Here is a 22,445-nt window from a genome sequence, read left to right on the forward strand (position 1 = left end):
TAACATTCATATGAACTCCCCACTCAGTTCACTTACTATTGCGTTTAGGTCTCTAATTGATGCATTTGGTTTTAATCAACTGGTTGATTTGACAACCCATAAAGATGGAAACACGCTAGACTTGATTCTGACTCGAGGAGTTTTAACCTCAAACATTAGGGTTTTACCGTGTACTACCGTTATCTCGGATCATGATTTAGTTACATTTGAGGTGCTAGCTAAATGTAGTGTTAAAAAAAATGAAGGATTTAGCGGACGCAATATAAGCACTGGCACAGTTTCTGAGCTCTTTGAACTCCTTCCTGGAGCAGTTGCGTCCTTTCCTTCATACAATGGCTCGATTGACTCACTCATGAATGAGTTCAATACCACCCTGCCTAGTGTCCTGGATTCAATAGCGCCCACAAAGCTAAAATCACGTCCTAAAAGACGCACGCCTTGGTTTACTGATGAAACTAGAACCCTTAAACAAGAATGCAAGAAATTGGAAAGAAAATGGCGCTCTACCAAGCTTGAGGTTTTCCATCAAATCTGGTGTGACAGCTTGTTAAAGTATAAAGTGGCCCTTGCCTCTGCAAAATCGGCCGACCTTTCGAAGGTGATTGCGTCTCAAAAGAACAATCCCAAGGTCCTTTTCGACACTGTAGCATCGCTCACAAGGCAACAGACTATCCCAGATAGCTCCACTCATTCTGCCCACGACATAATGGTCTTCTTTACTAAGAAGATTCAATGCAATTGCTAAAGAAATTATTAATACCACACATATTAAAGGGCTGAAATCTACAGATGCACGACAGGGTGGCTGCCCTGGGAAATTGTCCAGTTTTAGTGAACTGTCACTTGATGATCTCAAACAGGTGGTGAATGCAGCCAAACCGACAACTTGCCAGTTCGACCCGCTCCCAGGTTCACTTATTAAAAGTCTTTTTGGCGTCCTTGGACCTTCAGTTCTAAATATTATAAACATATCACTCTCCTCAGGTGTAGTTCCAGCAGCTTTTAAGTCCGCCGTTATTAAACCCACACTGAAACAACCCAACCTTGATCCAGAAATCTTAATTATAGACCTGTGTCAAACCTACCTTTCCTCTCTAAAGTACTTGAAAAAGTAGTGGCACAGCAGCTGAATGATTTCATATCCGAGAATAACCTTTTTGAATCCATGCAATGAGGATTCAGGGCTAACTGCTCTACTGAGACAGCTCTGATCAAGGTAACAAATGATCTCCTACTGGCAATGGATTCTGGCACTTCATCACTTTTGCTGCTGCTGGATCTTAGTGCTGCTTTTGACACAGTGCATCACAATTTCCTACTAGAACGGTTGGAAAAATGGATTGGTCTCTCAGGAACCGTCCTCTCGTGGTTCAGATCCTACCTCTCAGATAGGACGCACTGTGTTAAATATGGTGAAATGACATCTGAGCCCTTTAATGTTACCTGCGGTGTTCCGCAGGGTTCAGTGCTTGGCCCCCTTCTTTTCAGCATTTACATGCTTCCATTAGGTGATATTATTCGCAAGTACAATATCAGCTTCCACTGCTACGCAGACGACACTCAACTATATCTTCCGTTGGAGGAATCTCCCACACTAAACTGTGGAAATTTGGAGGCCTGCCTCATTGAGATAAAAGAGTGGATGTCACTCAATTTCTTGCGTCTTAACTCTGAAAAGACCGAAATGTTACGTCATTGGTCCATCTAATTGCCGTGACTTATTCTCAAAAACTGCTGTGAACATTGACAAATGTCAAATCACACAGTGACTCATTTAAAAATTTAGGTGTCATATTTGACCCTGATCTATCCTTTGAAATGCATGTAAAGAAAATTACTAGAACCGCTTTCTTCCATCTTCGTAACATTGCTAAAATCCGTTCAATACTCTCTCAGTCGGATGCGGAAATTATAATTCATGCATTTGTTACCTCCCGTCTGGATTACTGTAATGCACTACTCTCTGGTCTCCCGAAGTCTAGAATCAAGTCTCTTCAGCTGGTACAAAATGCCGCAGCGAGGCTTTTAACTAGGACAAAAAAGTACGACCACATAACACTGATTTTGGCTAACCTGCATTGGCTCCCAGTTAGCCTTAGATGTGATTTCAAGGTTCTCTTAGTATTATACAAAATCATACATGGACTTGCTCCCTCTTATCTTTCAGATCTGATTTGCCCCTATGTCCCGGTCCGAAGCCTACGATCTGAGAGTGCCGGTCTTCTGGTGATCCCAAGAGCAAAGAAGTGTTCTGCTGGTTCGAGAGCGTTCTCCATCCGGGCACTGGTGCTGTGGGATGCTCTTCCCCCTGAGATCCGATCTGCAACCTCAGTGGAAATGTTTAAATCTAAACTTAAAACTCACTTCTACTCCATAGCATATGAATAACCTACTCTTCTCGTCGGCTGAAAAATAGTGGGTGTAATATAGTGTAATAATCTGTGAAGCCCTTTGAGACTCTTCGTGATTTAGGGCTATACAAATAAAAATGACTTGACTTGACTATCTAGTGCACCTGCCTGTACTACACTCCCAGGTTTATGGGTGTGATCCCCAGTCAAAGCAGAACAAAAAATAGGGTAAGGGTTTTGGTTAGAGCAAAGGGTTTGAGAAGAAGCTCAGGTAAGGTTCTTGCAAGTTAGGGTTTGAGAGATTTTGCATTGTATCCGGTGGTTTTAAACTGAATAGAAGATTAAATTCACGATTTGATTACCGGCTCCACAGAGTTAAGTACAAAGTGTCCTTGGACAAGACACTGAACCCCTCATGCCACTGATAAGCAGTGTGAAGTACATTGTGAAGCGCTTAGGGAGATCTCCAGTGATGTGAAGAGCACTATATAAACGCCGACCATTAAACATCAAAATAAGGGTTTGAAAAGAGAATTTGGATCTCATTTAAGGTCTTAAATTAAGGACCGTCTTCATATTAGGGTGTAAAGGTATGCTTTGGGTCTCACATCAAGGTCTAAAATTAAGTACAAGTTTCAAAGTAGGGTGGGGGTCTGATTTTAGGGTTTCAAATAATAATTAAGGGTTCAGTTTAGGGCTTGAAAGTAGGGTTGGCATCTATTAGTAGGGATTTAAAAATGAAGTAAGGGTTCAAATTATGGTTTAAAAGTAAGCTTTGTGTCCATTAGGGTTTCAAACTCAAATTAGGCTTTGGAAGCAGGGTTTGTGTACTTATTAGGTTTTCAACTGGGGGATAAGCGTTCACATTAGGTTTTAGAAGTTGGGGTTTTGGTTCATGTTAGGGTTTTAAGGTCATAATATCTTACGCACTTCATAACCACTGTTTAATCATTTAGTAACCACACATCAGTCACGGTTAAAATTAGTTTTTATTATTTATAGAGCTGAGGGAAAATAATTCAAAAACAAATATCTCCTCACTCAACAGTTTTGAATGCAGTTTTTCTGCCACGTCGCCCCAAAAACCAAACGGAATGACTGATGGAATCAGCAGCGGTTTCAACCACTCAGTGGCATACTCTGAGTTTGCATCCAGAAATTGGGGATTGTCAAGACAACCTAGGATGCCCTCTGCCCTCACACATTCAAGTTTGTTTATTTTTATGTTTCTTGGTGTTTGGGTCGCTAATACGGACCAGAACCCAGACCACTTTCCACTCACTCGCAAGGCAAATAGCCGTACCCCAACATTAACACTCACACATGGAAAACCTAACCTTCCAAAAAACTGAAAATGCATGTTTTTCCGGACGTCCTTGAGTCCAGATTCAACACCCCTGGACCCCCAAATAGGGGTTGCCATTTGCATTGTTACATTCTGAAAGCTTCTCCAAGGGACAGTTTGTATTACTTAGCGCCTCCTAGTGGTAAAAAAAACATGAAAAAAGGTATTTGAGCAAAACATTTTGAAAATACTCGTAGTAAAAAAAATAATGCTTTACATAACATGAGCTTCACTTAGGGTCAGGGCTCTCAAGCATGCAGCCTGATATGTACCGTATTTTCCAGACTATAAGTCGCACCTAAAAAACTGAAATTTCTGGGTGCACAGTCTTGGGGAAACAAATTACTTGCGATTTTTCAAACCAGTATTGCAATTTTGATTTTAAAAGAAAGGTGCATTTTCTGTGCTATTTTTGTGAGTACTTAACCCTTGGATGCATGACCTATAAGTACACACACACTTCCATGAGTGGGGTCAAAAATTAGTGGGGGGAAAAAATAAAAATATTGATAGCATCAGGTCATAAACATGTTTTAAGAGGAAAACTTGGAATATGGTCATATTTCAACTTTTTTATTTAAAAGATTTTGAGGAATAACCACCCATGGTGTCATTTTTAATCCCATTTATGCATCCAAGGGTAAATACTGGTGACAGACCCGTCAGACCGTTGAGAAGCAGAGACGTGTCCCTATGATGTCACGAGTCACCATTCTAGTCAAATACTACACACTGTCCCTTTAACAAGTGGGATCCTATAAATAAACCCAAAGACGGTCGTTTCTAAGAAAAACAATGCACCACAAACTATAAGACTAAAAGCAGGGAAAAAATGAAAGACATTCCTGACAACCCCCCCCTCCAGTTTTAATAAACTCTACACCTTCTGGCAGAAGGGATTACATGTGCACTCCACTAGTTCTTTGGGTTTTTTCCCCTCAAAGCATTGCAGTCCATTTACAACAGTCTTCAAAATCTTTTATTCTCTTATTTAAAACCGCAACGTGGAAACCAGGAGCTGTAGAACCACCTTGGACAGAATCCCGTTTAATCCCACTTCCAAAGCGATATAGAAGCGCAATATTCGAAAAAAAAGAAGAAAAAAAGTCCTAATCTGACACACGTTTGCAGTCTGTGTGTGTTTTAATTGTCCTTTCTCCGGCGAAAGATCAAAACCATCCCCCGTAACAAGAGGGTCACTTCCGAACACCGTGTCCAATAATAATAATATTAATCTTAACCTCTCTCCCCAGTCTAATCCATAGACCAAGGAATTCTCCGGCGACTCCTCCGCCAAAGGAGTGGAGTTTGAACCCAAACCACCTGGAAAGAAAATATATGGAACACATTTTGTGTGCCTAAAAATTGAAGGATCAGCTCCAACTTAAGACACCGAAAAAAAAAAACCTGTTCGTGGAAAGGATTAGGATGAAATAGTTCTAGGCGGGTGGCTGCGTAACGGCTATCGTAGATAGGAGAAGGGGGCGGGGCCAGAAGAATAAGGGGGGGGGGTCCTATTTCCAAGTGTTGGCCGCCTGTGAGATGGAGCGGGAGGGGATCATATCCAGTAGGTACTCCCGCTGGCGCTCGACCGAGGAGGCCGTCTTGTGGGCCGACAGGCTGGGGTTCACGTAGGCCATGGTCACACCTGCCGGGACATTAGGGCGGTTAAAAAAAAAAAGCACCCTGGTCATTTTTGATATACAGAAGGGTTGTCCATTACAGTTTTTTCCTTAGATTTGTTGTCCCTGGTGGTTAAATCGACTCCAAGAGTTTCGGCTTTGTATTAAGGTTCAGGGTTCGTACACATTTTTCATTGGCAAATTCAAGCACTTTACAAGCCATTTCAAGGCCAATTTTTCCAGTACCTTCAAGGAAAGAAATCCAACGGCAATCAAAATTGCGTTATTTTGATGACTGGAGGGCGCTATTTTGCTGCTAGCACATAGATTGTGCTATTTTGAGATATTCTTGTCTTAATGTTTCAATGGGCTGCTATAAACTGACATGAATTTTGCCATTCTGCTTGAAAAATGCATGTGCCACTTGGCTACATTACACTTGTTTACAAACACGGAAAGGGCTCTATAGGTGTCGGGTAATAATTGAGTTCAATATGTAAGAAAAAGAAGAAAGTACTGTATGTACAAAACTCAATTCCAATGAAGTTGGGAAAGTGTGTTAATTGCAAATAAAAATTGATCCAAGTAAATTGCAAATTCTTTTCAACCCATATTTCAATGAATGCACAGCAAAGACAACATATTTATTGTCTTCACTCATAAACTTTATTGTTTTGGGAGAAAATCATCAACTCTGTAATTTGATGACAGCAACACGTGCCAAAATAGTTGGGACAGGTGTCAATAACTACTCAGAAAGTGGATGAATGGAAATCAACCAACTATTTGCAGGTGAACAGATGAATTAGCAACAGGTGAGAGTTGTTACTGGGTATAAAAAAGGGAGACCCGAACAAGCTAAGTCATTCACATGCAAGGATGGGGCGAGGTTCACCTCTTTGTGAACAACTGCGTGAGCAAATTGTTGAACAGTTTAAAAACAACATTCCTCAAAGTACAATTGCAAGGAATTTAGGGATATCATCATCTACAGTCCATAATATTGTGAAAAGGTTCAGGGAATCTGGAGAAATCACTGTGCGTAAACGGCATGGCCGTAAACCATTATTGAATGCCCGTGACCTCCGAGCCCTCAAGCGGTACTGCATTAAGAACCGACATCAATGTGTAAAGGACATCACCACATGGGCTCAGGAACACTTTGGAAAACCACTGTCAGTCAATACAGTTCGACGCTATATCCGTAAGTGTGGGTTAAAACTTTATGTTGCAAAGCGTAAGCCATTCATCAACAACATCCAGAAACGCCGCAGGGTTCTCTGGGCCCGAGCCCATTTAAAATGGACTGATACAAAGTGGAAAAGTGTTCTGTGGTCTGATGAGTCAGTTTTCCAAATAGTGTTTGGAAATTGTGGACGTCGTGTCCTCCGGTCCAAAGAAGAACAGAACCACCCAGACTGTTATGCACGCAAAGTGCAAAAGCCAGCATCTGTGATGGTATGGGGGTGCATGAGTGGCCAAGGAATGGGTAACCTGCACATCTGTGAAGGCACCATTAATGCAGAAAAGTACATTCAGGTTTTGGAACAAAGTATGTTGCCATCCAAACAGAATCTTTACCATGGGCGCCCTTGCTTCTTCCAGCAGGATAATGCCAAGCCACACACTGCACGTCTCACGACAGCGTGGCTTCGTAGTAAGAGGGTGCGGGTGCTTGACTGGCCTGCCTGCAGTCCTGACCTGTCTCCCATTGAAAATGTGTGGCGCATTATAAAGCGCAGAATAAGACAAAGGAGACCCCGGACTGTTGAACAGCTGAAGCTGTACATAAAGCAAGAATGGGAAAGGATTCCACTATCAACGATTCAACAACTAGTCTCCTCACTTCCTAAACGTTTATTGAGTGTTATTAAAAGGAAAGGTGATGTAACACAATGGTGAAGAAGCCCCTTTCCCAACTACTTTGGCACTTGTTGCAATTATAAAATTCTAAGTTTATCATTATTTGCTTATGGAAATAAAGTTTATGAGTTTGAACATGGATAATCTTGTCTTTGTGGTGTATTCATTTAAATATGGGTTAGAAAAGGTTTGCAAGTCATTCTATTCTAATTTTACTGACATTTTAAACTTTTTCCCAACTTCAATGGAATTGACTTTTGTACAAAAGCATAAAAACAAGCCAAATTTAGACTCATTTTAATGAGATTGCTCCGAAGCGGAGTGCATTCAATCTTTCAATATCAGAGACGTTTTGCTATTTGTTTTACGTATTCATATTTTTTTGTGCGTTTTTCCAGATGATCTGTTTCTAAAAAGGTTAAGATAGAATTGTAATTTTTTATTCTTATTTTATTGTTTAGCAATTTCAGGGATTTTTTGGTGTTGTTCGACTTTGAATTTGTTCAGTGTGTAAAAATCTAAATTTATTTTTAATTTACCATATTTTTTATAGATCTGCGTATATTTCAATTTATATTTCATTTGTTTTTAAGGATCCCGTGCAAAAAATGTGGAATTGCTAAGTACTAAATAATTTGGTGCATAACGTTTTATTATTGATTATATATATATCATTAAAAAAATTAATAAAATCCAACGAGCCGTCTGGGAGCCGAAAGAGCGAGGTCTTCTTAGTGAGCTGAACCAAAAGAGACTGATTCCTACGTGGAGCTGTCCTCTTGGATATAATGACCAAGAGCAAATGTGGTGGTGTGATTTTCACGCATTTAGAAAAAAAAAAAATCTTAATTTATTCTGTGGTCTATAGTCAGACTGACAAGCAAAACAGCAATGGCAACTGTTTCAAGCACAGCACCTAAAATTCAAGAATTTTCCTTACTTTGAATGCAAAAAATTAAAATACAAGCAAGGATTTCAAGCACCCTTACAAACCCTGAAGGTAGATTTGGGGTTTATATTCGTGTTTTAATGCGCTTTTAAGCATTATGATCTAGGGTTTCGGCTTCATAGTAAGGTTTTTAAGTCTTCCCTAGATTTTTTTTTTTATTTCACATTAGGTTTTTAAAGTGATTTTAAAATTGAAATCCAGAGTTTGGAACTATAGTTTCAGTTTAATAATAGGGCTTTAAAACGTTTTTTTCTCCCTTCGATAGAACGATTATCAGCACCGATACAGTAAGACCTCGGTTATCGCGGTTAATGGGGACCAAAACCACCCGCGATAAGTGAAAATCCGCGACGTAGCGGCGCACCTTCAAAAAAAAAAAAAAAAAAAAAAAACTTTTTTTAGAGACCCGGTTAATGGGGAACAAAACCACCCGCTAAAAGTGAAAATCTGAGAAGTAGCGACACCCCTTCAAATAAATAAATAAATAAATAAATAAAAATCTCGTCTCATCTCATTATCTGCACTGCTTATCTTTATTAGGGTCGCGGGGGGGCTGGAGCCCATCCCAGTCATCTCCGGGCAGTGGGCAACTGAACTGGTTGCCAGCCAATCGCAGCTGCAAATCACATTAGTTCTCGCAGCTAGCTGCGTTCTTCATCGACGCACGAGCCGAGTGATCCACCGCTAAGAGTCGTACAGCTGGGCGATTTTACGTCCGCCCGGAACAATCGGAGACAAATTCACGACAAGGTTTTTACCGTGGGTGCCGTTCGCGATACGCACGACACAGTTACGGAGTTCCCGCGCACGTTCGCCCGCTGCGCGCGGACGGCCGCCTGTTGTCGCGCTGCGCTACTGGGGTCGTCAGACGAGCGGGCTCCCCTCAATTACGGGGGCAGCCCGATCACGCCCGCCGCGTTTTCTCGCGTCGCGCTGTGTGACGCCGCGTCAGTCGCGCGGCTCGGGAGTGTTTGAACGTGATTAAAACAAAAAAGCGATCGTTATCTTTATAATGTGTTTATTAAGATATATTCCTGCGAACGTCAGCAACACTGGAGGCGACCCAATGTAGTTAAAGACTATAATATTTACGACCACGACTAGTTGTACACAAGTAGGCTTTATAGTGTGCTGTAGTAGCTAACAAAGGAATACCACACTTGGTCATGTTAATGGTGTTGAAATCAAACTTTTTTTTTGCTGTAAAAGATTTCAGAGCGCTATTAGAGTGGTATTGGAATTTATAACAAATATTCTTTGAGACTTTTTGCATAATAATTAAAAAATTCTTATGCCAATATGTAAGCTTTTACAAATATTGGTTTTACAACCCTCCTATTATACTACAAATCGGTATTGGCCGTTTTAGGATTTCGGCCCCATATTAGGTTTCTCTTTTGTCCCTCCTGACCACCAGAGGCAGTGCTTTAAGCACTGAACGTTCTCTTCACGCATGCAAAGCATCGCATCTGGTGGTCCTCTAGGACTCAAAGACCGGTGGTTACATTCATAACTTTAGTTTTAAAGCATTCCTAAGGTTTCCTGTTAGGGTTTGGAACTAAGGTTTCAGCATTTTAAGGGTTTCCGACTGAGGTTTTTGCTATATATTAGAATTTCAAAGATTTTCTACAGTTTCCAGCTATGGTTTCACACGAGGGTTTTTATCCCTTCCTCGGGTATCCAGCTAGGGTTTAGAACTTGATTTCAGGCCCCATAACAGGGTTTTAAAGCATTTTTAGGGTTTCTAACTGAGGTTTTTGCTTTATTTATTAGGATTTCAAAGAGTTTCAACAGTTTCCAGATACGGTTTCACACTAGGGTTTTTACCCCTTCCTCGGGTATCCAGCTAGGGTTTAGAACTTGATTTTAGGTCCCATAACAGGGTTTCTAACTAGGGTTTTGGCGTAATATCAAGGTTTGAAAACAGGGTTTAAGTGTTGCTAAGGTTTAAGCTAGAATTTCAAATTAGGGTTCCGGTCCCATAGTATGGTTTCAAAGCGTTTTTAGGGTTTCCAGCTAGGGTTTTGGCTTCATATCAGGATTTGAAAGAGTTTCTAGGGTTTCCAAATTGGGTTTCTGGCACTATAGTAGGGTTTTATTAAAGCATTTTATTTTTTTGGGGTATTGTGTTCACATTTCAGTACATGATTTTAATTAGGCCCTATGTATTCAACGCAGAACCGTAAGAATAGTGGGAAAATAAGTGAAAATCGAATGCCTTTTCAAATGTCATCTACAGCCTTAGTGGTTGAGTTACTACACAGTGGATTTAGGCTCATTATCAAAATGATTGTTATTTTGTTGTTATGACCGCTATTATCAAACATCAAACAAAAGGTCTGCGGCTGAGAAGATTGGGCGCCACTGTTCTATCGGACATATTGATGATTATCATTAGCAGTTACCATCGCAGATATGACCACTAGCATTAGCGGCTAGTACTACTCAGAATGGTACCCCTGTTCCATACAACATAGCATAGAAAAGTGTGGGACGTACCTGCATTGCCTCCGCCCTTCCTCCAAGCAGTCACGTTTCCCTGGTTACTGCTGCTGCCACCAGCACTGACCTTCACTCCCTGCTGGAGCGGGCGCACAGAGCCGAACTTAGTCGGCCTGCTGCTCAATGCTGCCGCCGTCACAGCACTTTGCAGCTGTAAGGAAGTGACAGTTGAGTGAGACAGAGACAAGCTCAACACGCTCCAGGGTTCATACACCCTTTACATGGCCAAATTTAAACACTTTTCAATGACTTTGAGAGCTAATTTTCCAATTTCTCAAGTACCACTAAACAAAGAAATCCAGCGTGGAACAAAATAACGGGAGCTTAAACTTATGTTTTAAGCCCAACTCTAGCACTTCACATTATTTCTGAACCCTAACATTAGTTTAAATCTCTAACTTGTAGCCCGAACCCTAGCCCGTAACCTTAGCCCTACACCTAAACATAGCTGTAACTCTAGCTATAACCCTGTTGCAAACTGTAACCCTCGCTGTAAACCCATTTTGGAACTCTACATTTAAATTGGAACCCTAATATGGAGTTCAAACTTAAATTCCTAACCCTAAACCTTCACCTAACCCTTGCTGTAAACCTAGCCCCAACCCTGTTTCAAACAATAACCCTAGCTCTCATTTGGTTTAAAACCCAAATACGGAGCTCAAACCTTAAACTAACACCTAACTCTAGCTGTAACCCTAGCCCCAACCCTAAGCCAGAATCCATAAAAATCTTGTTTGATGCCTAATTAAACCCTAATAAACAACCTAAACCTTGGATTCTAACTCTAGACCCCATCCTGTTTTGGAACCAGAACATTAAAACCTTTATTCGAAGCCCAAACCTGAGACCAACATCGAACCTAAAAACATGGCAACAATTTCTGGCATTTACAAGCACGTCAGCTAAAATTCAACCACTTTTGAAACCTTGGAAATACAGCCTTAAAACTTAAGCATTTTTAAGGATTTAAAGCACTCGTACAACCCCTCTTATTTAAGACTTTCAAAGCTTATTTTCCAATTTCTGCAGCACCAATCAAAACAGAAATAATATTTTTGTACATGACATGTAGGGGGCAATGTCTCTTAACACGACAATACCAAACAAACAGATGCCAGCTCCGGTTAATCATGAGGGAAGAAGAAAAACAATGGCTTAGCCAAGCCACCAGAGCAGACCTGTTGTTTGGGTCATTTTCATCATGTTTTATTGTTCTTAATTTAATGTGTAGTCTTTTGAGTAAGACTGCCAAGAAACATGGCAAAAAATTCAAGCTCTTACAGGCACTTTACCCAAATTTCATGGACATTTTAAACCTGTAAATAAAAAATACAATTTGAGCATTTAAGGATTTCAAGCACTTTTATGAATAGGGATCTAATGATACGGGTTTTTCAGGGCCGATTATTAGTATTAAAAGGAGGCCAATAACCGATATTTGGAGCCAATATTAATGTGCTGCAAAAGCTTTAAAAATTGGCGTAAAACAATGCAAAACAATGCAAAAAGAGAAGAATAATATTTTTTATATATATTCATATAAAACTTTAATAGATTTCTGAAACATTTTACGGTAAATAAATTAGAATTACAACATAACATAACTAATCTTTCACCTAAACCAAAGAGGAACAGTGAAAGAAAAAAAATTAGGCTTAGCAGCAACTCCTAAAAATGTCCATAAAAACTTAAAATAGCTCCCGGAAACCAACACGACTTAACTTAAAATAAAAAGTGCAACTGAATTTCAACCGAGCTGACCAATCGAAATGTGGGCACTGCTGTTTTAGAGCCAGATTGACGGACTAATGGGAACGACTCATCACTCAGCCTTCTCTTTTAGTGTTTTTATTGCTCTCTCTCTCAATCACAGACATGCTTAATTGATTAATTAATGTCATAATAAGAGCTAATTTATCAGTCTCCACCTGAATGTACCGCTCAAAAACATGATACCAACACTTTTTACGCTGTCGCAAACATGCTTTTCTATCACGGACACAGGCAAGTTAGCTGAGCTCTCGCACTCGTCTGCTCAAGTGGCTTTGCCCCCGGTCGCTTTTATAATAGGAAAGCACAGGGTGGGTAGCAGGAGAGAGGTGGTAGGGAGGGAAAGAGTAGGAGAAAGACCGAGTCGGTCTCGGCTGAATAAGACTTCAAAATGTGCTCGTCGAACAAGGCAAAAAAATGCAGATACCAATATCCGTCAAATTACCAAATATCTGTGCCTATAATCTACCTGCCCAATAACCAGTCGACCTCTACGTACGAACCCTGACACTCGTGCATCAACACTCACCTGCTTAATGGCGGAATGGTGGCCCGTCACGGACCTATGCGGCATGGCGGCCCGGACCTGCTTGTATTGGTGAGCTACCAGTACCTCGCTTTTGGCCAGCGAGGGCGAACTGGTTTTTGAGACGGGCGTGGCCGAAGAGGTGGCAGCCTGCTGGAGGATGCGTTGTTCAATCTCCTGTTCCTGCTGCAGAGCCTTGACAAAGGCCGCCTTCAGCCGGCTGGTGTGCTCCGCCTTCAGGGCTTTCTTCTGATTGGACGACATGCACTGGTTGCACAGCACGCCGCCCGCCTTCTCTTTCCTCCATCGGCAGGTGAAATCAGTCTTGCATTGGCTGCAGGCGAACGGTTCTTTTGGGATGAGGCTGGACAGGCCCGCCGTGGGACCTAAATTGCCTGTGGGCACGACAACTCGTCAATACAGTATTCCCTCAAGGGTTTGTGCACCTTTTTCATGACCAAATTCAAGCACAGTTAAGCACTTTCAAGGACAATTTTTCCAGCCCTATTCAAACAAATTTGGTTTAATGACTGAAATAAAGTCGCTATCTTGCTGCTAGCATACACTTAGTGCTATTTTACGCTGTTGCCATCTTTTTGTATTAATGAGCTGTGATAAACTGACATGAATTCTGCCAGTCTGCTTCAACAATGCACGCGCAGCTTCAATACATCACACTTGTGTCCAAGGACAAAAAAGGTTCCATAAGTTGTTGAGTAATGGTTTAGTTTAATACTGACGACAAAAAAAGGACTGTATGCATAAAAAACAGAAAAATTAGCCAAATTTGGACTCAAATTAATAATATTGATTGCTCAGAAGAAGAGCGTATTCAATCTTTCAATCTTAGAGAATCTTAAAGAGAATGGTTGGGGCGAGGTAAGATCTTGGGCCAGGTTCGACTTTAAAATGTCAATCATTAAGTCAGGCCGGGCTGGACTTCTCTCTCTTACAAGCTTTAAAAACTCTGATTTTCTACCAAATTATTTTCTTTTCGGTGGCAATTCATTCGGTATCATTATGCTGCACTTGAACTAAATGCAAACTTGGGGGCCGAAGCGTTCATTTTGGCGCTGCACTACCAAGTGCACCGCTAAAGTGCTCATTAGGTTAGGCTGATGGATGGGATAAGCTCCAGCACCCCATGCAACCCTAGGGAGAAGTGGGAAGTAAATGGATGAATGGAATATAAAACTGCCCTTTGCACAAATTAGTAACAAAAAACAGCTCTCGGTTTGAAAAAGATTGAAAGACCCTGGTATAAATATATATAGTAACACAATTAATATGTTTCCCCATTTACCCAGCAGATGCGCAGTTTCCTTCATCAAAGATATTTGTATGCCCACAGCACTGTGAGACTTTAAGTACAGACAAAGAATCACAGCAAACTCTGACCTACTCTCTAAAAAGCCTTATTGTTCTGGTAGATTTATCCAATACGTTTCAAAATTATTTTCTGACCCTGCAAAAAAATGACACAGTAGTATCCATCCATATATAGTGCAACTCCAGGGGACCAGCAATATGGCTGGCAATACTGCATAAACACCTAAAAAAATCAACAGAACATAAGGTTATCCCACCTCTGCCGAGCATGTCCAAGAGTTTTTGCACCACTTCCTCCAACCCCAACAGGTAGATGAACTCGTTATTGGCAGCGGATGGCAGGAAGTTGAACTCAGGGGCAGGAGGTTTTGGTGGCGGGATCTCCAGCAACGTCTTTTCTAGTTGTTTGCGTAGGGCCAACTTGGCAGCGGCTTGGCGGCTGGCGGGGGAGTCGTTGATGGCAGAGTTGGGAGAGCCCGAAGAACCCTTGATGCCCGTCGGAGACGACTAAACACAGTGAGAAGAACAGAATGAGGAATTTATAGGAAACCGAATAGCTTATTTTTCCACCAGTTCAAATTGTAAATTTGGAAAAAAGGAACGAGGGCAAATTGATGGCACTGCGTTTTCATACACTTCACTAAGAGCTAAAGGTGTGTATTCATGTGCAAGGCTCTTTAGACTACCATATTTGTGCAATGACGGATCAATCGATGAGCATCGCTGACCAAAGCGCTTAACATTGTATGCAACGGAAATCGAACCCAGGTCACGGCAGTGAGAGCGCCGATACTGTGCCAGTGTTACAGATGACACACAAAAAGGCATTGGAGCCTATCATATCACACTATTTTTACTCAGGGTGCGAGAAACACTAATTTGCATAGCGCATCCTGTACTGCATTCTAAACGGTTAAACAGTCTCTCCACCTCTTCATGTGTGTGTAATTGTGGTTTAATATATATATATATATATATATATTATATATCAATCAATATGGGTTTTTCAAGGCAGATACACATTAGTATTAAGAGGAGGTTGATGACCGATACATGGACCAGATATTGATTTGCTGTTAAAGCTTACAATTTGAGTGAACATTTTTTTAATAATGCAAAAAGACAAAAGGAATATTTATTATAAATTCAAATCAAACTTTTATAGCGCACTGAAACCTTTTTGAGTAAATAAGTTGGAATTTGAACACAACTAGCATGACCAATATGTTGGTATTCCTCTGTCATTCCCCAAACTACACATGTGTTTGAAGAGTGATTTACTTTGCAAAAAGATTTAAAATTCAACTCAAACGTTTGTTTACATGGGGAAATCCAATAAAACCATGGTCTCATTCACAATGGTTCTCTGGTACAGTAATCGGTGAACATCTACGTACCATAAACATGCTTTACAATAAGGCTACAATAGCACACTAAAAACATGCGTTAAGACTACTATAGCCTACTTGTGTACAACTAGTCGTGGTTGTAAATATTGTAGCGTCTAACTACATTGGGTTGCCTCCAATGTGGCTGACGTTCGCAGGAATATATCTTAATAAACTCATTGACAACGATCGCTTTTTCGTTTTAAACACGTTAATCAATTTTTTCTTAATAAACACATTATACAGACTACGAACGCGACACTCGTTCTTTCTGAAGAGCAGCGCTGAGAAGCATAGGAACATCGGGGATCGCGTTCACGTGAAGGGGAGTGAGACACTGGTGTTGTCTGCTTCCTTGTGTGTGCTGCTGCACGTTGAAATTTGCCTCTTATCCAATCAGAAGGTGCGGTTGGTAGCGTCCGAGACAGCCGGCAGGGGAGGACCAGAAAAGCTCGGCTCGGCTTTTGCTTGGGTTTGACCTTTATATTGGATGAATAATATGCCGATACAGATATCCATCAAATTCCCAAATATCGGTGCTGAAAATGGGCCAGACGGATAATTGGTCGACCTCTAATGTATATGTACGTGAAATAGCTTGTATAGTATTTTATTGAAATACTTATTTTTCGTCATTGTCTAACCGTTAAACCAATCAGAATGCCATTTACGATCAGTGTTTTTGGCACCGTGAGTAAAAATAGTGATAATGAGATAAGCTCCAATGGCATTTTATCGGTTTATCTCATTTTATCTGAACCAAGAGTAGTCGAGTGGTAAGTGGTGGTCAACACTCTCACCGCCACGAGCTGGGTTCCATTTCCCATCATTGAACAAATACAGAAGTATACTGTAAAACCGTGTGTAGAAATGCACACCTATAATTATCGTGTAAATTTATAATCTTATCCACGGCATTTTGCAGTACAGTGGGACCTCGCTACTTCGCGCTTCGACGTTTGCGGGCCTAAATAATAATAATAATTTAAAAAAAAAAAAAATATATATATATATATATATATATTTTTTTTTTTTTTAAAGCATTTTTGAAGGGGCGTCGCTACTTCTTGGTTCCACGTTCGCGGGTTCAGAGCTTTGCGGGCCTAAAAAAATAAATAATAATAATTGAAAATAAAATAAAATAAAATAAAATAAAAATTAAAAAAAAAAAAAAAATATATATATATATATCTCATCTCATCTGCTGCACCGCTTATCCTCAGTAGGGTCGCGGGGTGTATATATCATTTTTTTAAGCATTTTTGAAGGGGCGTCACTACTTCGTGGTTCCACGTTTGCGGGTTCAGAGCTTCGCAGGTCTAAAAAATAATAATAATAGAATAAAATAATTTAAAAAAAAAAGAAAAACAACATTTTTAAGCATTTTGAAGGGGTGGTGCTACTTCGCAGATTTTCACTTTTCGCGGGTGGTTTTGGTCCCCATTAACCAGGTCTTAAAAACAATAATAATAAAATTGGGGGGGACAATTTAAAAACAAAAAAAAAGGGTTTTGGTTCCCATTAACCGCGATAACCGAGGTCCCACTGTATATAAGGTGTACCTGGCGAATTTGGGGTTTTTAGGTGCACTTTATAGTCCGAAAATACAGGAAAAACCTCGTACCAATTGTTCACGAATGTGCATTAAAATAAACACATTGAAATGATCGATTAGGGGTGAAATACAATTTAATAAGTTGTTGATTGTGGCACCATTTAAAATGCAAATAGTCAATGTCGTCCGTCAAAAGCAAAAACTATTTGTTACACCTTTAATATTTCTATATACCTGACTAATAGTATCAAGTTCTCTGTAGATTTAAAAGATATGGAGCACAAGTTCAAGCGATTATTCAACTTCCCCTACCACCTAACACCCCCCCCCAGTAGACACAGGAGCGCAACAGCAAGACAAAAACATTTAAATCAACTGAAACAATAGCAGAATAGCAAGTGACAAAAAAGTGTGCAAGCAAGCAAACAAGGGCAGTTGCGAACTTTTGTATGATGAGATATAAAAGAAATTTTGATTAACTTTGCATTTACAGTGGAACCTCGGTTCTCGACCATAATCCGCTCCAGAACCCTGTTCGAAAACCGATTTGTTCGATCACCGAAATCATTTTTCCCATTAAAAATAATGTAAATCGTTTTAATCCGTTCCAACACTCTGAATGGTTACCTCGAATGTTTAACGTAAACTAAAGCTAACCCAGGCTAATCGTATGTTTGCGTTATCGTAATCTTCCGTACGAAAGATAACACTAACACGAATGTGTAAAAATAAAAAAATCAGGTCGTTTACAAGTCATTTAGCACCCGGGTCTCTACAACAAGTGGTGAGCGGTTCATTGGAAAGGGGGCTCCGTTCCAACACCCTGAATGTTGGGCTCCGTTCCAACACCCTGAATGTTTACCTTGAATGTTTAACATAAACTAAAGCTAACCCAGGCTAATCGTACGTTCGCGTTATCGTAATCTTCCGTACGAAAGATTACGCTAACATGAACGTGTTAAAATAAAAAAAAAGGATAAAGAAAAGAATTATGAATAGGATTTCTTACCTTTGTGGTGGTCAGCAGAAGGCGCAGGTGGACGGTGGGGTATTCCCTAGCAAGATCAGACACTCGCACACCTCCTTCATATTTTGCTATTATACTTTTCTTTTTTCACCTGTAGCAACTTTGCTGCTTGCACTGACTTTCTTCGGAGGCATAATTAGGGGCTAAAACACTTCGTACACCTATATTAAAAGCAAAAGCAAAACGAAGCACGTCCGCACGCGATAACAGTTGGTCAGGAAAAGATCGATCTACACCCATACGCCGCTCAGCATCGCACCCTAGCGTACGCACTCACGCATTACCGGCGTTCGAACTCCGATTTTTTGACCGAACAGCGAAGCAAGAATTTCTCAAAATTTTGGGCCGGACTCCGATTTGTTCGAACTGAGAGGTGTTCGAAAACTGAGGTTCCACTGTATATGTATTTAAAACATTATTGTATTTTTCAATAACACAAGTTTAGAAAACCCAGGCTGGGACCAAGTAAACGCTGGCGGCCCACCAGCGTTTATATACGGTACAGTTAAGACTACGATTGTATTCTGGATAATTGAAGTGCGCATGAATTGGCTGTCACCTCACCTGTGGTATATTGACCAATATATTACTGTTGGCCACGTTAGCCACCCGAATGAGGCCCTGCTGAATGATCCTCTGTCCCTGAACTTGGACGTTGGGGACGGACGTCCGCGGGGCCAAAAGGAGAGGCGGGGGGCCCGAGCCACCATGTTGCTGTTGCTGCTGACGTAGACTGGCGATCTGCTGGGCCGTCACCGTAACATGCTGCTTGCGGGCAAAACACAAAAGGACACAAGAGCAAAAAATAATGAGTCTAGTCTGCATATTTCAAAGCAGAGAATCTCAGGACTTACCTGGGCTCCTCTGACCAGCGGGGGCATGGAGGTTTGAGAGCCATGTTTGGACGGGATGTGCTGGCCGCCCCGTACCAGAGGCGGGGGGATCACCGTGCCAGAACTGCGATTGGTTACCTGGAAAAAATAAGGTATATTCTGACAGATAAGCTTTACTACTAAGCATCATAGCTCACTGAATTTCTTCGGGGACTACTTCCTTCCAGTCAGTTCATCTATGCACAAAAAAGTATCGCTCATTGATGCGGCGTACCTGAAGAGGTCCTTTAATTGTGGTGAGGCTGCCTCTCACCAGGGGAGGAGGCGTGGCCACGGACCCCTTGGGAAGGAAATATCCAAAGTCACAATTCTGCAGCATTCTCATCATTCTGATCATAAATGTCTAGTGATAGACTGATATCATTTGCACAGGGCTGATACGAACTTCAAATATGAGTCGTAAAAAAAATCCCCACTTAATTTAAATACCAGAAAAGCCACATGCTTATTTAACAACCATATAGTCGTCAGAGAATATAGTCATCAGAGCTTTTTGTCTGCATACCTACAAGAGTACTCATGGTCTTTGAACACACCACCAATGCAGCCCACACTGTCAAGTCACATTTATTTATATAGCCCTTAATCACAAAAATGTCTCAACGGACTGCACAGGATTACAATTACCTGATCTTAAACCAACATGCGGCCAAGGAACAACTTAAAATCTCAGCGTGAGGAAAAAGAGAAACCTTGAGAAAGGACCTCACAAGTGGTAATCCCTCTTCCAGGATGACCAGGGTGAATCACAATTAGCATTACTATACACAAGCATAGTAAACACTAGGTAACATGTTGAAAGAAAAAACTGCAACTTTGCTTATCCATAACATTGTTATATTTTTTAATAACACAAGTTTACTAAACCCAGGCTGGGAACAAAAACTCCAGTTTATATATGGTATGGGAAACACTACGATTGTATTCTGGATAAATAACGTGCCAATGAATGCTTAACCGGAGATTAAAGGATGAAATTTTAGATGGATTGGAGGACACTATAAGCCAATATGTTAAATAACTCCGCTGATTATCAGCCAAGCCGATTATCGCTCCCTCTCTATTAATTCCTTATATAGTAAAAATCACCCAACGATTTGATCTGTCCTGTCAGTCACAAGGCTTCCGTCAGCTGATTCACAAAAACGAGCCATAAAGGCTTTGTTAAGAAACCAAAATAGATCAGCAGACGACATAAATTATGAGTCTGCTGGCCTAGCATGAACTTAAACTCAGTTTTTTTTTAGAATACCTTCTGGGCAGCGCTCTCCTTTTGAATCTGGCTTTGCCGTAGTTTCTTAAGCAGCACCAGCTTGGCCTCTTGGAGTCGAAGCTCTTCTTTGAGCTGTTTAATGATTTGCTCTCGCTCCCCAGGAGAACATTTCTGCAAAGGGCAACACATAGGGTGACGAGGACAGCAGAGAAAATCATCGGGACTTCTCTCCCCTCCATTCAGGACATTGGCCAGAAGCGCTGCCTATCCCAAGCTAAGAACATTATCAGGGACCACTCTCACCCCCATCATGGACTGTTCACTCTGCTAGCCTCTGGGAAGAGGTACTGCAGTGTGCGGTGCAGGACCACCAGGTTCCACAATAGTCTTGTCCCCCTGGCCATTAGACTGTTAAATGGTCAATCAAACACATAGTAAATCTAAACTGCTGCTAATCTGTACATCTGTTGGTTTGACTTTTTGCACTACTGGCAGTTCTTTATAGCTAGCCACTCCTTGCACATCTGTTTCTCTGCACTATTGTACTTACAGTGTTATTGTTACAGTGTTATTGTTACTGTTTACCTGACTGCCCATTTTGCACATCTGGTTAGCTGCTCCTCTTGCACTATTTGCGCTACTGTAAAATACTATACATAGCCATAATTATTTAGTATATCATTAGTACTCAATACTCCAACTCAATACAACATTTTATTTATATCTGTACATTCAAGGAAACTGTGCGGGTCAGATGTATCGACATTTCGTTCTGTATACACGTGTACTAGAATGACAATAAAGTAGATCTGAATCTGAATCATACATAGAAATATTTCAAGTTTTGAGTCCTTGATGACCGAGTTCGCACCATGAGTTTTTCGGTGTCTGTCTTGGTGAAGCAGTGACCATTCATTAGGGGACTTGAAGGCTCGTTGTCCGACAAAACAATCACATCGTCCGGGGATGGCGGCTGGCGCTCTCTCTTGATTTCACTGGAGAAAAGGCAGGGAGCATTTACAAATAAATTCAATGAATCCTATCTAAAGCTTAGCTTTTAAGACATATTTCTTGGAAGACTGCAGTCCTCAACACAGCACAGAAAGACATCGGCTGCTCTCAACCCAGTCTCGATGTGAACAATGTTGTGATCAATGACAATAAAAACAATTCAAATTTTATCATCTCATAACGATACACAGCTAAATAAAGAATGTAATTGAGGCCAAGGACAGTTGTGATTTCATATCAAACATTTTTTAATTCTTTTTTTTAATCAAACAGATCCATCAGCTTGTACTGGATGGACTCTGCGGGTCTCTATTCTCAGAAACCCCTTGTAGTTTTGGCCAATTTCCACTAGGAGGAGCTATATACAAAATTTCTGCTCACCCTCCCAATGTGCTCTGAGGCTCTCAGGAGGAAAAGAACCAGGAGATCAATAAAAAGAGTAATGGCGGCAGGCAGAGGGAGTTTGAGAATAACAAAGGCTAGTCTTGTCCACCCACGGCTACAATGACGTCAAGTCTCTCAATTGCAATTTCTAACCAAGAAAGTTTCAATATTGCCTGAAGATGACTGCAGTTAAGGGAATACTGCGTTCACGATGCAAAACTAACTCCGAACATGCCGAAGCTCGGGCCTGGTTCATCACGCGGGACCTTGAGGCCTCATTCGAGCTTGTTTCACCACGCAGGACCTCAAGAACTAATTCGTGTCTTGGCTCTCCCCACCCATGTATGCCAAAGTCACAAGTTGGAGACGCTGGAGAGGGTGACAGTGATGGGGGGAAGGGAATGCATGGCCACGAGCCAACCTATTGTGTACACGCTCTCACTCAGTCACTCAACCAGTCGCTACTTGGCGCACCCCTCCCCCAATGCTACTTTTTCAATCTTTTTTAGCTCGCTTTGCACTTTGTTGCACACTTTTGTCTTCGCTTGCGTGTGTGGCTGAGAAACCGCCGACCCCGAAAATCCCCCACAGCATCACAGGAAGCTGGATGAACTGTACCTCATACAAACACAACTGGAAGAATCAATCAAAGCAAGTAACTATTGTTTCTTTCAAAGACGTCGATCTCTCGCAGTCACTTGTAAAATTAAAAGTATG

The 22,445-nt window shown here is 41.1% G+C and overlaps 1 protein-coding gene and 1 pseudogene across 3 annotated transcripts in view; both read right to left on the minus strand.

Moving 5' to 3' along the window:
- Nucleotides 1-3,321: 3,321 nt before the first annotated feature.
- gatad2ab (GATA zinc finger domain containing 2Ab) overlaps nucleotides 3,322-22,445 on the minus strand; it is a 37,645-nt gene continuing 18,521 nt past the window's right edge. For all 3 annotated transcript variants that reach the window (XM_088348779.1, XM_088348780.1, XM_088348781.1), the window contains exons 3-11: nucleotides 21,205-21,328; nucleotides 20,373-20,504; nucleotides 19,335-19,400; nucleotides 19,082-19,198; nucleotides 18,792-18,992; nucleotides 14,515-14,764; nucleotides 12,932-13,323; nucleotides 10,630-10,783; nucleotides 3,322-5,344 (exon numbers count right to left, since the gene is read on the minus strand). In XM_088348779.1, the coding sequence (XP_088204905.1) occupies nucleotides 5,211-5,344; nucleotides 10,630-10,783; nucleotides 12,932-13,323; nucleotides 14,515-14,764; nucleotides 18,792-18,992; nucleotides 19,082-19,198; nucleotides 19,335-19,400; nucleotides 20,373-20,504; nucleotides 21,205-21,328 (1,570 nt within the window). In that variant the 3' untranslated portion in view covers nucleotides 3,322-5,210. The remainder of the gene's footprint in view (nucleotides 5,345-10,629; nucleotides 10,784-12,931; nucleotides 13,324-14,514; nucleotides 14,765-18,791; nucleotides 18,993-19,081; nucleotides 19,199-19,334; nucleotides 19,401-20,372; nucleotides 20,505-21,204; nucleotides 21,329-22,445) is intronic.
- On the minus strand, nucleotides 8,686-8,823 carry LOC148354710 (5.8S ribosomal RNA; annotated as a pseudogene).

The sequence above is a fragment of the Urocampus carinirostris genome, chromosome 12 (genome assembly GCF_059441175.1).
Source record: "Urocampus carinirostris isolate Australia breed hairy pipefish chromosome 12, RoL_Ucar_1.0, whole genome shotgun sequence".
Taxonomy (NCBI): domain Eukaryota; kingdom Metazoa; phylum Chordata; class Actinopteri; order Syngnathiformes; family Syngnathidae; genus Urocampus; species Urocampus carinirostris.